The sequence below is a fragment of the Pleurodeles waltl genome, chromosome 12 (genome assembly GCF_031143425.1).
Source record: "Pleurodeles waltl isolate 20211129_DDA chromosome 12, aPleWal1.hap1.20221129, whole genome shotgun sequence".
In the NCBI taxonomy this organism is placed as follows: Eukaryota; Metazoa; Chordata; class Amphibia; order Caudata; family Salamandridae; genus Pleurodeles; species Pleurodeles waltl.
The window spans coordinates 434764881-434780967 of NC_090451.1; the positions used below are offsets into that span (position 1 = coordinate 434764881).

The 16087-nt window shown below is 51.3% G+C and overlaps 1 protein-coding gene across 2 annotated transcripts in view; it reads right to left on the bottom strand.

Annotated features, from left to right (window-relative positions):
• UBA2 (ubiquitin like modifier activating enzyme 2) overlaps positions 1-16087 on the bottom strand; it is a 121963-nt gene that overhangs the window by 57280 nt on the left and 48596 nt on the right. For both annotated transcript variants that reach the window (XM_069216960.1, XM_069216962.1), the window contains exon 10: positions 2281-2444. In XM_069216960.1, coding sequence (XP_069073061.1) covers positions 2281-2444 — 164 coding nt within the window. The remainder of the gene's footprint in view (positions 1-2280; positions 2445-16087) is intronic.

Sequence of the window (16087 nt, forward strand, 5' to 3'; positions counted from 1 at the left end):
TACAGTGGTGCCAGGGTGTGGGCAGGCCCTAGAAAGCTAGAAAGGCACCTTTGCAACCTGCAGGAGCTTGATCTTTACTTATTACCCTTTATTTATTCAATTGCTGTTATAGCCATGATTTTATTTTGTAGAATCTAAGAATGCAGGCTTTTCAGTATTGCCTCAACTTGATACTGGTGTGTGTGTGTGTGTGTGTGTGTGTGTGTGTGTGTGTGGGGGGGGGGGGGGGGGGGGGGGGGGGAGGGGTAGGGAGGGGTGGAAATGGGGGTCTCTCAAATGTAGATGCCCGATACCTTAAAAGTGACTGGGGCTTTCCCTCTGTATGATCAGTTCCATGGCTGCTCCTCCTGCCTCATCCCACTGGATTTTACAACCGAGATGTGTCCCTCAGGGCTCACTCTACCTCAAGTGCTGTCTAGCATCATAGGCCTCAGCAACTACTCTTCAGGCCCAAGAAGCTAAAGTCAGCCGTTTCAAACCCACCATGACCTATCGCCACCGCAGGTTGTGAAGCCTCAGAGACTGTGGCAGGCCTTGAGAAATCTACTCACCCACTTGCTATGGCACATCAGATTTTATCAGGGTGAGCTAAATTTAGAACCTACTCGCCCCCTCTGGCTAGATGACAAATAACAGGTGTTCTTTTCACTCAAAGTGGAGGAGCACTAAAATGCCTTTAAATAGTCTTTTTATCTTGTCACATTTGCTCTGTTTCAGAGAAATGGGTCAGAAGTCAATTTCCAAGATATTGTAAGGTGAACTCTCTGACCTGCTTTACAAAGAGTGTGAAATGAAAGGCTGAAGGAGGTCAGATTATTCCCAACACACAACATTTAAAAAGCTAATAAGTCAGCTATACAAACATTTCAAACTATATTTCAGTAGTTGTGAAAACGCTTTTTTTATAATGAAAAAATATGTTAGTAGGATGAAAACAAAATCAGAACACTTAACTTGGTGATGTACAAATGGTAAATGTTTTCTGAAACCCAATTTTCAATTTTGGGAAAGTTTTTGGCCATTTCACTGGGAAATTTACTGTCTAGAAATGACAGTGTGCTACCGCAAAATGCTTTAGTAATGTACTTATTAAGAGTGTGTGTTTAGACATGAACTGAGAAACACTCTTGCCCTGATGGCAATGCTATTAGTAAACTAAGAGGTAAGTCAGGGATCACGTGTACCCTATATATGGGCTAGAATCTTATTATACATGGAGCAAATGTTTAGTCTATTTAATCAAACAAAAGAGCTGTTTTGTACAGTAGAAATTCTAAACGCACATATTTGAAAGTGCGCTCATATGTGAGAATGGAGAAAAGGGCGGCACGGTAACATAAAATATTTGCCTAGGATTACACAATTTGAGACCAGTTACCAGGTCAAGCACATTTCAATTAGGTCGAGCAGATTATTCAAGTTACTCGACCTGCAGGTCTAGTAACATATGATTTTACGAGGCCTGCGTGGTCGTCAGGTGCAGGTCCAATTTGTACTCTCCTGGCAGATGGGCCCAATTAATCTACCTGTCTCTGAAACAGGGTCTTCACTGGGCCCTGGGGACACAGGGTCTGGCTTGCTGGTTGATTGGTTGCCACCTGCCACCCTCCTGCACTTCAGTCACTCACAAACCAGGCCCCATAGCACTCAAGGGAAGCACTCTGGACACTGCAAAGTCAAGTCAGCTTCACATCAAACCTAATCCTGCACTCTATCAGCTCCAGGTACTTGGAGGCACAGCATCGGCTCTAGAGGATAACTGTGTGGGTCACATCTCTCCAGCTTCATATGGTGCCTTTTCTCAACAGGCACTCCTACTGGGGGCTGTTTTCTGCTGGGAGAATGGCAATTCTTATGCTGAGCCAGCAAGGATGGTGTAGATTTGATGTCCATTCAGGGCATTTTTAGTCTTTGATGGTCAGGCCACACCCCAAGCTGGATGTACTTTCACACCTTTATAAGCCTCCTCTACATAGACTGAGGAGTAAAAAACTTCTTTAGAGATGTGAAACACAACTCCTCACAGAAGGTGGGAAATGCAGTCATCTGGACTTGCAAAATAATCTCCTCACAGCAATGCAAACAGACACCAATCCAATTTACAGGGGTGTGGATCACTTTCCTGTATATATAGACAACTACACACACACACACAGACACATACACATACAGCCGCAGACCGATTTCCCTGCCTGGAGTAAACAACCATTCACAAATTTGGACCTGTAGTTATCAACCCGTCTTCCTGTACCATTGCGTCTACCAATGGTTTTCACTTACCTTATCCCAAACAAGCTCAGCTCCATCTCCCTTTTGCGAGAGCTGATCTCTAAGCGTCTTTACACTCTTTATGAACAGAGAAGCATTGCTTTTGACATCTAGAACCTGTTGGTCTTTTAAGCCAGGTAAATTTGACTTGCTTGGATGTTCAGAATCATTTATTTCTAAAGGAAGAAAATACATTATTTGGTTATTGTACTTCAGAAATAAAGCTGTCCTTTGAACAACTGCACAACACAAAGAATTACAGTCTGCAAATGGCACAAATGATTTTCTCTTGCAGGAACTTTGGATGTTAAAGCTAATCTATTCTAATTTGCCAAGGCTCTGTCATAGCGAGGATGGAGATAGACCAACAAATGCCCATAATTGAGAGCGACGCTGCTCACAACATGCTGTAAACAGCATATGGTCCAGAGAAGGGGTTTGAAAATTAATTTTAAAAAGTAATTTTTTGGCCGTTGTCGTTTGAGACTCGGAAGACATCTTCACAAGTCGAACTGAACGTACCTCCACAACAAAGAAACCACTATTAAACTGAAAGAAAACTTGCTGGCCGTCTCCAGTCTCAACAGAGGGACTAACCTTGCCTTCCTCTTCATAATACAATCTATTGTGGCGTAAACGCCTTTATTGCATTGCAAATTTCCAGGCTCTGCAGCTAGCAACTTAAAACAGATCAATGCGATTGTTTTCAAATAATGCAACGATGAGCTGCTACAAGAAATGGCATAAATGCACAAACGCTCGTATATATGTGACATGCCTGCTTTCGCTTGAAATAAAGTGTTTGCGGTTATTTATAAAGATTTTAGGCCTACACTGCAATTAGTAACCAATAAAATCAGATTCAATCTGTTTCTTAGAGACTTTAGAATGGGTCAAAGTACTCGACCTAAAAGCGATCCTAAAATGATTTTCTTGATGTGAAAGACACACACTAACTGTTTAAATGTTTAAAAATTAACAAATATGTTGGGCAAATTAACGAACAGGTATGCATTTAGTGATATCCACCCCTGGTTTTAAAGTGACCAGATCGGCAAATTTTATTCATCTGTATAAAAAAAATATATTAAAAAAAAACACAACAACAACGTGCTAAAGCCATATCAAATCAAATCATTAACATTTATAAAGCGCGCTACTCACCCGTGCGGGTCTCAAGGCGCTAGGGGGGGAAGGGGGGGTTATCGCTGCTCGAACAGCCAAGTCTTTAGGAGTCTCCGGAAAGCGGAGTGGTCCTGGGTGGTCCTGAGGCTGGTGGGGAGGGAGTTCCAGGTCTTGGCCGCCAGGAAGGAGAAAGATCTCCCACCCGCCGTGGAGCGGCGGGTGCGAGGGACGGCAGCAAGTGCGAGGTCAGCGGAGCGGAGGGGGCGGGTGGGGACGTAGAAGCTGAGGCGTCTGTTGAGGTATTCCGGTCCCTTGTTGTGGAGGGCTTTGTGTGCGTGGGTGAGAAGACGGAAGGTGATCCTTTTGCTGACTGGGAGCCAATGCAGGTGTCTCAGGTGTGCGGAGATGTGGCTGTTGCGGGGTACGTCGAGGATGAGGCGGGCCGAGGCGTTTTGGATGCGTTGCAGGCGGTTTTGGAGTTTGGCTGTGGTCCCGGCGTAGAGGGTGTTGCCGTAGTCCAGGCGGCTCGTGACGAGGGCGTGGGTCACGGTTTTTCTGGTGTCGGCGGGGATCCAGCGGAAGATCTTACGGAGCATGCGGAGAGTGAGGAAGCAGGCGGAGGACACGGCGTTGACTTGCTTGGTCATGGTGAGAAGAGGGTCCAAGATGAAGCCGAGGTTGCGGGCGTGGTCTGCGGGGGTCGGTGCGGTGCCGAGGGCCGTGGGCCACCAGGAGTCGTCCCAGGCGGACGGGGTGTTGCCGAGGATGAGGACTTCCGTTTTTTCAGAGTTCAGCTTTAGGCGGCTGAGCCTCATCCAATCTGCGACGTCCTTCATACCCTCTTGTAGGTTGGTCTTGGCGCTGGCGGGGTCCTTGGTGAGGGAGAGTACAAGTTGGGTGTCGTCGGCGTAGGAGGTGATGATGATGTCGTGCTTGCGTACGATGTCAGCGAGGGGGCTCATGTAGACATTGAAGAGTGTCGGGCTGAGCGATGAGCCTTGAGGTACGCCGCAGATGATCTTGGTGGGTTCTGAGCGAAACGGAGGGAGGTAAACTCTTTGGGAGCGGTTAGCGAGGAAGGAGGCGATCCAGTCCAGGGCCTGGCCTTGGATCCCGGTGGAGCGTAGGCGGGTGATTAGGGTGCGGTGACAGACGGTGTCCAAGGCAGCCGAGAGGTCGAGGAGAATGAGGGCGACTGTTTCACCGTTGTCCATCAGGGTTCTGATGTCGTCTGTGACTGAGATGAGGGCGGTTTCCGTGCTGTGGTTGGTTCGGAATCCGGTTTGTGAAGGGTCGAGCAGGTTGTTGTCTTCCAGGAAGGTGGTCAGCTGTTTGTTGACGGTCTTTTCTATTACCTTGGCTGGGAAAGGTAGAAGAGAGATGGGGCGGAAGTTTTTCAGGTCGCTTGGGTCAGCCGTAGGTTTCTTTAGTAGGGCGTTGACTTCAGCGTGCTTCCAGCATTCGGGGAAGGTAGCAGAAGAAAAAGAAGAGTTGATGACGGTCTGGAGGTGCGGGGCGATGATGTCGTCGGCTTTGTTAAAGATGAAGTGCGGGCAGGGGTCCGAAGGGGCGCCGGAGTGGATAGAGTTCATGATGGATTTGGTTTCTTCCGTGTTGATGTGGGTCCAGTTGTTGAGGGTGATGTCCGGGGAAGCGGGTTCAGTGGTGTATGGTTGGGTCTGGTGTCCGAAGCTGTCGTGGAGGTCGCTGATCTTGCGATGGAAGAAAGTGGCGAGGGATTCGCACAAATCCTGTGAGGGCGTGACGGCGTTGGCGCTGGGGTTGGAGAACTCTTTGACGATGCTGAAGAGTTCTCTGCTGTTGTGGCTGTTTTTGTCTAGTCTGTCGGTGAAAAAGTTCCTTTTGGCAGTGCGCATCAGGTGGTGGTGTTCGCGTGTAGCGTTCTTGAGGGCGGTCATGTTGTCAGCGGTGTGGTCCTTGCGCCAGGCCTTCTCAAGGGCACGACAAGTTTTCTTTGATTCTTTGAGGGTGTCAGAGAACCAGAGAGGTTTTTTGGTGTTGGTCTGTCGATGCGTGCGTTTGAGGGGAGCAAGGTTGTCAGCACAGTTGGAGATCCAGTTTGTGAGGTTGAGAGCTGCGTCGTTGGGGTCGGTGGTGAGGGTGGGTTGGTTGGCGGCGAGAGCGGAGAAGAGTTGCTCTTCAGGGATCTTGTTCCACTGTCGATGAGGGATGGGTTGAGTGCGGAGGTGGGAGGTCTCGCGTCGGAATGTGAAGTGGACGCAGCTGTGGTCGGTCCAGTGTAGGGCAGAGGTGTGGCTGAAGAAGACGTGTTTGCTGGCGGAGAAGATAGGGTCGAGCGTGTGTCCGGCGATGTGGGTGGCGGTGTTCACCAGTTGTTTGAGGCCGAGGTTGGCGAGGTTGTCGAGCAGGGTGGTGGTGTTGGGGTCGTTGTTTTGTTCCAGATGGAAGTTGAGGTCGCCTAGGAGGATGTAGTCCGGTGAGGCGAGGGCGTGCGGGGAGATGAAGTCGGCGATGGCGTCGCTGAAAGAGGCGCGAGGTCCGGGAGGACGGTAGACGAGGGATCCTCTGAGGGTGGTCCTTGGGTCGGTGCGAATCTGAAAATGCAGGTGTTCAGCGGCGAGGGGGGGGTCTTCGGTGGAGGTGGTGACGCTGATGGAGTCTTTGAAGATGATGGCGACACCTCCTCCTACTTGGTTGGTGCGGTCTTTTCTGGAGATCTTGTAGCCTTCGGGGATGGCGGTAGCGATGTCTGGAGCAGAGGAGGCGTTCATCCATGTCTCCGTGATGAAGGCGACGTCCGGGGCTGTGGAGTCCAGGAGGTCCCAAAGTTCAACGGCGTGCTTGTGGACGGAACGAGCGTTGATCAGGATGCACTTGAGGTGGTTGATGGCGCGTGGGCTTGTGGTCGTGGTAGTTGCGTGGTGGAAGATGCGTTTGCAGGAGTTGCAGGCGAAGGGTCCATGGGTGCGTTTGGGGTGAGCTAGGAAGCAGGTTTTGGAGCGCCCTGGGTTGAGGGCGTGGAGGGTGGTGGGGTCGTAGCGGATCAGCGGGGCTTGGGGGAGCTGGGGACCAGGGGTCGTGGCGCTGGGCGCGGGCCAGGCGCAGACGGGCTTGCCTCTGGCGCGCCTCTGGCGCGCCAGCGACGTGCCCGCTGCGCGCGCCCGCTGCGCAGTCGCGCAGCGGCCGCCATAAGAGGTAGGAGGGGGGGGGGAGGGGTCAGCTGGGGGCGAATGGGAGCTGGGGGGCGGGGGCGTGCAGGAGGTCGCGGCGGGAAAGCGCGAGGGAGGGGGGGGGACAGGTAGAGTGAGAGGAGCTGGGGGAGGGGGTTTAGGGTGGAGGAGGGTGAGTGTTAGGAGGTTTGGAGATTAGGGAGAGAGATAGGAGTAGGGTTGTGAAGATAGGGGAGGGGGGGTTGTAGAGGTGGGTGAGGGAGAGAGGGAGAGTGAGAGGATAGGGAGATAGGTAGTAGAGGGGGTGGCGGGAGGGGGGGAGAGATAGAGAAATAGATAGAGAAAATAGATAGAGAAGTCGATAGATAGGGAAATAGATAGATAGACAGATAGGTAGGTAGGAGGAGGTGGAGAGTGGGGGAGTTAGATAGTGAGATAGGGAGCTAGAGAGATAGGAAGATAGGAGGAGTGAGGGAGGTAGATAGCGAACGGGTTAGCTAGGGGTGAGAGAGGGGGAGGCGAGTGAGGGAGGGGGATGAGGAAGGAGCAGGAGGGCAGGCTCGGGGGAAGAAGACGGAGGAGGTAGAAGAGCCGAAGACAGGAGAACAGAAGACAGAAGAACAGAAGAACAGAAGAACAGAAGACCGGAGGAGCAGAAGACAGAAGAACAGAAGAACAGAAGATCGGAAGAGCAGAAGAACAGAGAAGAACAGAGAAGAACAGAGAAGAACAGAGAAGAACACAGAAGAACCGAGAAGAAGAACACAGAAGCACCGAGAAGAACAGAGAAGAAGAACACAGAAGACCGGAAGAACACAGAAGAACAGAAGGGAAGAACAGAAGAACAGAAGAGAAGAACAGAAGAACACAGAAGAAGATTGCAGAGGGGGGGCGAGGAGGAAGAGACAGAGGAGGAAAAGAAGCAGGAGAGAAGGTGAGTGGCGCGGGGCAGGGCGAGGGGCTGGGAGGAGGGGGGTACTTACAGTTAGGTGGGTCTCAGGAACACAGGAACTCGGGAACTTGGAGGAGCTGCAGCGGCAGGGGGAGCGACCTACCCTTGGGTCAAGGGTCGCTACCACTGTCGCGCAGCGGCCGCCATAAGAGGTAGGAGGGGGGGGGAGGGGTCAGCTGGGGGCGAATGGGAGCTGGGGGGCGGGGGCGTGCAGGAGGTCGCGGCGGGAAAGCGCGAGGGAGGGGGGGGGGACAGGTAGAGTGAGAGGAGCTGGGGGAGGGGGTTTAGGGTGGAGGAGGGTGAGTGTTAGGAGGTTTGGAGATTAGGGAGAGAGATAGGAGTAGGGTTGTGAAGATAGGGGAGGGGGGGTTGTAGAGGTGGGTGAGGGAGAGAGGGAGAGTGAGAGGATAGGGAGATAGGTAGTAGAGGGGGTGGCGGGAGGGGGGGAGAGATAGAGAAATAGATAGAGAAAATAGATAGAGAAGTCGATAGATAGGGAAATAGATAGATAGACAGATAGGTAGGTAGGAGGAGGTGGAGAGTGGGGGAGTTAGATAGTGAGATAGGGAGCTAGAGAGATAGGAAGATAGGAGGAGTGAGGGAGGTAGATAGCGAACGGGTTAGCTAGGGGTGAGAGAGGGGGAGGCGAGTGAGGGAGGGGGATGAGGAAGGAGCAGGAGGGCAGGCTCGGGGGAAGAAGACGGAGGAGGTAGAAGAGCCGAAGACAGGAGAACAGAAGACAGAAGAACAGAAGAACAGAAGAACAGAAGACCGGAGGAGCAGAAGACAGAAGAACAGAAGAACAGAAGATCGGAAGAGCAGAAGAACAGAGAAGAACAGAGAAGAACAGAGAAGAACAGAGAAGAACAGAGAAGAACACAGAAGAACCGAGAAGAAGAACACAGAAGCACCGAGAAGAACAGAGAAGAAGAACACAGAAGACCGGAAGAACACAGAAGAACAGAAGGGAAGAACAGAAGAACAGAAGAGAAGAACAGAAGAACACAGAAGAAGATTGCAGAGGGGGGGCGAGGAGGAAGAGACAGAGGAGGAAAAGAAGCAGGAGAGAAGGTGAGTGGCGCGGGGCAGGGCGAGGGGCTGGGAGGAGGGGGGTACTTACAGTTAGGTGGGTCTCAGGAACACAGGAACTCGGGAACTTGGAGGAGCTGCAGCGGCAGGGGGAGCGACCTACCCTTGGGTCAAGGGTCGCTACCACTGTCGCGCAGCGGCCGCCATAAGAGGTAGGAGGGGGGGGGAGGGGTCAGCTGGGGGCGAATGGGAGCTGGGGGGCGGGGGCGTGCAGGAGGTCGCGGCGGGAAAGCGCGAGGGAGGGGGGGGGGACAGGTAGAGTGAGAGGAGCTGGGGGAGGGGGTTTAGGGTGGAGGAGGGTGAGTGTTAGGAGGTTTGGAGATTAGGGAGAGAGATAGGAGTAGGGTTGTGAAGATAGGGGAGGGGGGGTTGTAGAGGTGGGTGAGGGAGAGAGGTAGAGTGAGAGGATAGGGAGATAGGTAGTAGAGGGGGTGGCGGGAGGGGGGGAGAGATAGAGAAATAGATAGAGAAAATAGATAGAGAAGTCGATAGATAGGGAAATAGATAGATAGACAGATAGGTAGGTAGGAGGAGGTGGAGAGTGGGGGAGTTAGATAGTGAGATAGGGAGCTAGAGAGATAGGAAGATAGGAGGAGTGAGGGAGGTAGATAGCGAACGGGTTAGCTAGGGGTGAGAGAGGGGGAGGCGAGTGAGGGAGGGGGATGAGGAAGGAGCAGGAGGGCAGGCTCGGGGGAAGAAGACGGAGGAGGTAGAAGAGCCGAAGACAGGAGAACAGAAGACAGAAGAACAGAAGACAGAAGAACAGAAGACCGGAAGAGCAGAAGACAGAAAAACAGAAGAACAGAAGAGCAGAAGACAGAAAAACAGAAGAACAGAAGAACAGAAGACAGAAAGAACAGAGAAGAACAGAGAAGAACAGAGAAGAACAGAGAAGAACAGAGAAGAACAGAGAAGAACACAGAAGAACCGAGAAGAAGAACACAGAAGCACTGAGAAGAACAGAGAAGAAGAACACAGAAGACCGGAAGAACACAGAAGAACAGAAGGGAAGAACAGAAGAACAGAAGAACACAGAAGAAGATTGCAGAGGGGGGGCGAGGAGGAAGAGACAGAGAGGAGGAAAAGAAGCAGGAGCAGGAGAGAAGGTGAGTGGCGCGGGGCAGGGCGAGGGGCTGGGAGGAGGGGGGTACTTACAGTTAGGTGGGTCTCAGGAACACAGGAACTCGGGAACTTGGAGGAGCTGCAGCGGCAGGGGGAGCGACCTACCCTTGGGTCAAGGGTCGCTACCACTGTCGCGCAGCGGCCGCCATAAGAGGTAGGAGGGGGGGGGGAGGGGTCAGCTGGGGGCGAATGGGAGCTGGGGGGCGGGGGCATGCAGGAGGTCGCGGCGGGAAAGCGCGAGGGAGGGGGGGGGACAGGTAGAGTGAGAGGAGCTGGGGGAGGGGGTTTAGGGTGGAGGAGGGTGAGTGTTAGGAGGTTTGGAGATTAGGGAGAGAGATAGGAGTAGGGTTGTGAAGATAGGGGAGGGGGGGTTGTAGAGGTGGGTGAGGGAGAGAGGTAGAGTGAGAGGATAGGGAGATAGGTAGTAGAGGGGGTGGCGGGGAGGGGGGGAGAGATAGAGAAATAGATAGAGAAAATAGATAGAGAAGTCGATAGATAGGGAAATAGATAGATAGACAGATAGGTAGGTGGGAGGAGGTGGAGAGTGGGGGAGTTAGATAGTGAGATAGGGAGCTAGAGAGATAGGAAGATAGGAGGAGTGAGGGAGGTAGATAGCGAACGGGTTAGCTAGGGGTGAGAGAGGGGGAGGCGAGTGAGGGGGAGGCGAGTGAGGGAGGGGGATGAGGAAGGAGCAGGAGGGCAGGCTCGGGGGAAGAAGACGGAGGAGGTAGAAGAGCCGAAGACAGGAGAACAGAAGACAGAAGAACAGAAGACAGAAGAACAGAAGACCGGAAGAGCAGAAGACCGGAAGAGCAGAAGACAGAAAAACAGAAGAACAGAAGAACAGAAGAACAGAAGAAAAGAAGACAGAAGCACAGAAGATCGGAAGAGCAGAAGAACAGAGAAGAACCGAGAAGAACCGAGAAGAAGAACACAGAAGCACCGAGAAGAACAGAGAAGAAGAACACAGAAGACCGGAAGAACACAGAAGAACAGAAGAACAGAAGAGAAGAACAGAAGAACACAGAAGAAGATTGCAGAGGGGGGGCGAGGAGGAAGAGACAGAGAGGAGGAAAAGAAGCAGGAGCAGGAGAGAAGGTGAGTGGCGCGGGGCAGGGCGAGGGGCTGGGAGGAGGGGGGTACTTACAGTTAGGTGGGTCTCAGGAACACAGGAACTCGGGAACTTGGAGGAGCTGCAGCGGCAGGGGGAGCGACCTACCCTTGGGTCAAGGGTCGCTACCACTGTCGCGCAGCGGCCGCCATAAGAGGTAGGAGGGGGGGGGAGGGGTCAGCTGGGGGCGAATGGGAGCTGGGGGCGTGCAGGAGGTCGCGGCGGGAAAGCGCGAGGGAGGGGGGGGGACAGGTAGAGTGAGAGGAGCTGGGGGAGGGGGTTTAGGGTGGAGGAGGGTGAGTGTTAGGAGGTTTGGAGATTAGGGAGAGAGATAGGAGTAGGGTTGTGAAGATAGGGGAGGGGGGGTTGTAGAGGTGGGTGAGGGAGAGAGGTAGAGTGAGAGGATAGGGAGATAGGTAGTAGAGGGGGTGGCGGGGAGGGGGGGAGAGATAGAGAAATAGATAGAGAAAATAGATAGAGAAGTCGATAGATAGGGAAATAGATAGATAGACAGATAGGTAGGTGGGAGGAGGTGGAGAGTGGGGGAGTTAGATAGTGAGATAGGGAGCTAGAGAGATAGGAAGATAGGAGGAGTGAGGGAGGTAGATAGCGAACGGGTTAGCTAGGGGTGAGAGAGGGGGAGGCGAGTGAGGGAGGGGGATGAGGAAGGAGCAGGAGGGCAGGCTCGGGGGAAGAAGACGGAGGAGGTAGAAGAGCCGAAGACAGGAGAACAGAAGACAGAAGAACAGAAGACCGGAAGAGCAGAAGACCGGAAGAGCAGAAGACAGAAAAACAGAAGAACAGAAGAACAGAAGATCGGAAGAGCAGAAGAACAGAGAAGAACAGAAAAGAACAGAGAAGAACACAGAAGAACCGAGAAGAAGAACACAGAAGCACCGAGAAGAACAGAGAAGAAGAACACAGAAGACCGGAAGAACACAGAAGAACAGAAGGGAAGAACAGAAGAACAGAAGAGAAGAACAGAAGAACACAGAAGAAGATTGCAGAGGGGGGGCGAGGAGGAAGAGACAGAGAGGAGGAAAAGAAGCAGGAGCAGGAGAGAAGGTGAGTGGCGCGGGGCAGGGCGAGGGGCTGGGAGGAGGGGGGTACTTACAGTTAGGTGGGTCTCAGGAACACAGGAACTCGGGAACTTGGAGGAGCTGCAGCGGCAGGGGGAGCGACCTACCCTTGGGTCAAGGGTCGCTACCACTGTCGCGCAGCGGCCGCCATAAGAGGTAGGAAGGGGGGGGAGGGGTCAGCTGGGGGCGAATGGGAGCTGGGGGGCGGGGGCGTGCAGGAGGTCGCGGCGGGAAAGCGCGAGGGAGGGGGGGACAGGTAGAGTGAGAGGAGCTGGGGGAGGGGGTTTAGGGTGGAGGAGGGTGAGTGTTAGGAGGTTTGGAGATTAGGGAGAGAGATAGGAGTAGGGTTGTGAAGATAGGGGAGGGGGGGTTGTAGAGGTGGGTGAGGGAGAGAGGTAGAGTGAGAGGATAGGGAGATAGGTAGTAGAGGGGGGTGGCGGGGAGGGGGGGAGAGATAGAGAAATAGATAGAGAAAATAGATAGAGAAGTCGATAGATAGGGAAATAGATAGATAGACAGGTAGGTGGGAGGAGGTGGAGAGTGGGGGAGTTAGATAGTGAGATAGGGAGCTAGAGAGATAGGAAGATAGGAGGAGTGAGGGAGGTAGATAGCGAACGGGTTAGCTAGGGGTGAGAGAGGGGGAGGCGAGTGAGGGAGGGGGATGAGGAAGGAGCAGGAGGGCAGGCTCGGGGGAAGAAGACGGAGGAGGTAGAAGAGCCGAAGACAGGAGAACAGAAGACAGAAGAACAGAAGACAGAAGAACAGAAGACCGGAAGAGCAGAAGACAGAAAAACAGAAGAACAGAAGAACAGAAGACAGAAGCACAGAAGATCGGAAGAGCAGAAGAACAGAGAAGAACAGAGAAGAACAGAGAAGAACACAGAAGAACCGAGAAGAAGAACACAGAAGCACCGAGAAGAAGAACACAGAAGTCCGGAAGAACACAGAAGAACAGAAGGGAAGAACAGAAGAACAGAAGAGAAGAACAGAAGAACACAGAAGAAGATTGCAGAGGGGGGGCGAGGAGGAAGAGACAGAGAGGAGGAAAAGAAGCAGGAGCAGGAGAGAAGGTGAGTGGCGCGGGGCAGGGCGAGGGGCTGGGAGGAGGGGGGTACTTACAGTTAGGTGGGTCTCAGGAACACAGGAACTCGGGAACTTGGAGGAGCTGCAGCGGCAGGGGGAGCGACCTACCCTTGGGTCAATGACCAAATGCATACTTTCATGAGCGAGTCGTGAAAGAAAAAAGGTACTCGTTGCAACTCGAGCTTTAACATTCTGCATGTGTAGTCTAATTTCAGAGTAAATATTAACACCAAAATGATACGTGTACGACTATCCGTATCTTCATTTCTTTCTATTCCTTATTTAGCCCGGTGCATTTCCCAAGAGGTTCCTTATTTCTTAATTCTTTAAATGTGTAAAGTATTTTCGTCATTTGCATCTATAAGGTCTCAGACAGATCCCATTTATATTGAATACCGACTCCAAGCTTACTGTATTATGGGTTCTATTCTTTTTTTTCCTAATCCTCTCATTTTATCCACAGAATTTGAGAGAGGATACTGCCATCTAGTGGATCAAGTTAGCATCACATAAATGCACTTGTGACGTTCGTAGCAGCTTAACGGGTGATGGTTGTAAAAACAAGATACTTCTTATACTTTGTTTTTGACCAATACAGTTTTTTAAAGAACAAATGAAAGTCTGGTCACGTGGCCAGAACTCTGTCAAAGAAGAAAAGATAAGATTGGCAAAGTCGCTAGGTCTCGCCTTTGAAAGAGCTATTGGCTTTGTCAATATGTTTTAGCCATGTTGCACACCAGCCTGGCGGATGAAAAGCATGGTTAAAGTTAGTGGGGTAAAGGAGTGTCGTAAAGTGGAGTGTTGTGGAGTGGCAAAGCGTAGAGTTGAGTAGCGTGGAGTGAAGTGGACTGTTATGGAGGGAGAATGGTGTTATGTAGAGTGGCATAGAGCGTCATGGTGTGGTGTACAGCAGACTGGAGTGGCGTTAGAGGGTGTTGCACAGAGAAGTGGCATAGAGTGGAGAGGTGTAGAAGAGTGGAATGGCAGAGTGTGGTAGAGGTGAGAGGCGTGGAGTGGCATAGTGTGTCAGAGTGGAGTGGCATGGAGTGGAGTAGTGTCGTAAAATAGAGTGGATAAAATGGCATGGAGTGGCACAGAGGGAGTTGCATAGAGCGTCGCAGAGAGTAGTGTTGTAGAGTGGCATAGTGAGTAGAGTATTATAGAGTGGAGTGGCATAGAGTGTCAGGGTGGAGTAGTTTAATGGAGTAGAGGGTCAGAGGGAGAATCGCAGAGTGTAGGGTTGAGGAGTGAAGTCAGTGGCCTACAGTGAAGTTGCTTGCAGTAAAACAGAGTAGATTGATGTAGAAAGCAGTGGTTTAGAATGTGTTGGCTTTGAGTAATGTGCACTAGCATGGCATGCAGTGATGTAGAGTAGTTTAGAGTGCAGTGGTGTAGAGTGATGGAAAGTAGATTGCACTGGCAGAGTAGATTGTCTCAAAGTAGATGGAAGTGGTGAACTGCTGCAGTGTAGAGTGCAGTAGTGTGGAGTGCAGTGGTGCTGAATAGATTAGGTTGGCGTGGAGTGATGGACAGTGTAGTGGCGTATATTGCACTGGCGTAGAATGGCATACAGTTCAGCGGTACAGAGTAGCAAGCAGTGGCAGAGAGTGGAATCTTGCAGGGTAAAGTGTCATAGTCACTGCAGTGAATCTTGCAGAGTAAAGTGTTGTTGAGTGCAGTGACAGTGTTGTAGCGTATAGCGGCATAAAGTGCAGTAGTCAAGAGTAGCTGGCGTAGAGTGCATTGGTTTTGAGTAAAGTGGTGTTGAATGCAGTGGTTTAGAGCAGAGTGGCGTAGAGTGCAGTGGCGTAGAGTGTCCGAGTGCAAGTGGCACAGATTAGATTGTTTCAAAGAGTGAAGTGCTGTATAGTCGAGTGGTGCAGGGTAGAGTGGAGTGGCAGAGTAGTGGCATAGAGTGCAGAGGCATAGAGTAGAATGCTTCAGAGTAAAGTGGCATAGAGTGGAACGGTGCAGGGCAGAGCGGAGTGGTGCAGGTTAGAGTGCAGTAGCATAGAGTAGTGGCGCAGTATGCATTGGTGTAAAGTGCCGTGGCAGAAATCAGTGTTGGAACCTAGAGTAGAGTGGCCTACACTGGAATGGTGTGAAGTGCTGTGGGGAAGAGTGCAGTGGTGCAAATAGTGTCGTAGAGTGCACTGGAATTGAATAGAGTGGTGTAGAGTAGAGAGGTGCAACATGGCAGAGTACAGGGTCATCATGCAGTGGTGCACAGCAGGTTACAGTGGCATAGAGTGTACTGGCATAGAGCAGGATGGTGCAGAGCAAAGCGGAGTAGAGTGCATTGGTGTTGAGTAGAACAGAGTGCCATAGAGTGAAATGGCGTTACGTTTTGTAGAGTTTAGTGGCTTACAGTGCAGTGGCGCAGAGTAGTGTCCTAAAGCAAAATGGAGTGGTGCGCGGTATAGTACGGTGGCGTAGAGTGCAGAGCAGTGTGGCATAGAGTAGATTTTCAGAGTGCACTGGCATAGAGTGGATTGGTAACTAGTAGAGTGCACTGGCGATGAGTGCAGTGTTGCAGAGTAGAGTGCGGAGGTACATACTAGAGTAGTGTGAGGTAGAGAGGATTAACAGAGTAGAGTGGTGTAGATTAGAGGCACAGAGTGGAGTGGTGCAGAGTAGAGTGCAGTGACAGTGTGGAGTGGCATAGTGTAGACTGATGCAGAGTATACTGCAGTGGTGTGGAGTGGGGTAAAGTGAAGTATGCATGGTGTGGTAGCATTCTGTTGTTGAAGACAACACATCTTCAATTGAAATTACCATTACATTTGCAGAGACATACAGTTTTACTGATAAATGTATACAGCGCACAAAAAAATATTTGGGTATTGATTTGTTTTGATTGTAATGAAATTTGTTTCCACCACATTTTTGAAGTACCAAAAATGTGCTTCATTTGTGCTTTTCTAATTCTGAAATATCTGCACAGTTAATTTACAGACATTTAAATTTTGTTTTGTGCTAGAAACAAAGATAACATCATACAGCCTTCCTCGAGCACACCCCAGTAGGCAGCATGATTATCACATAAATAATCTCACTTTGAAGCCAGAGAAAGAAAAGTAAACATCAAGCTCCCTGGATGACAGAG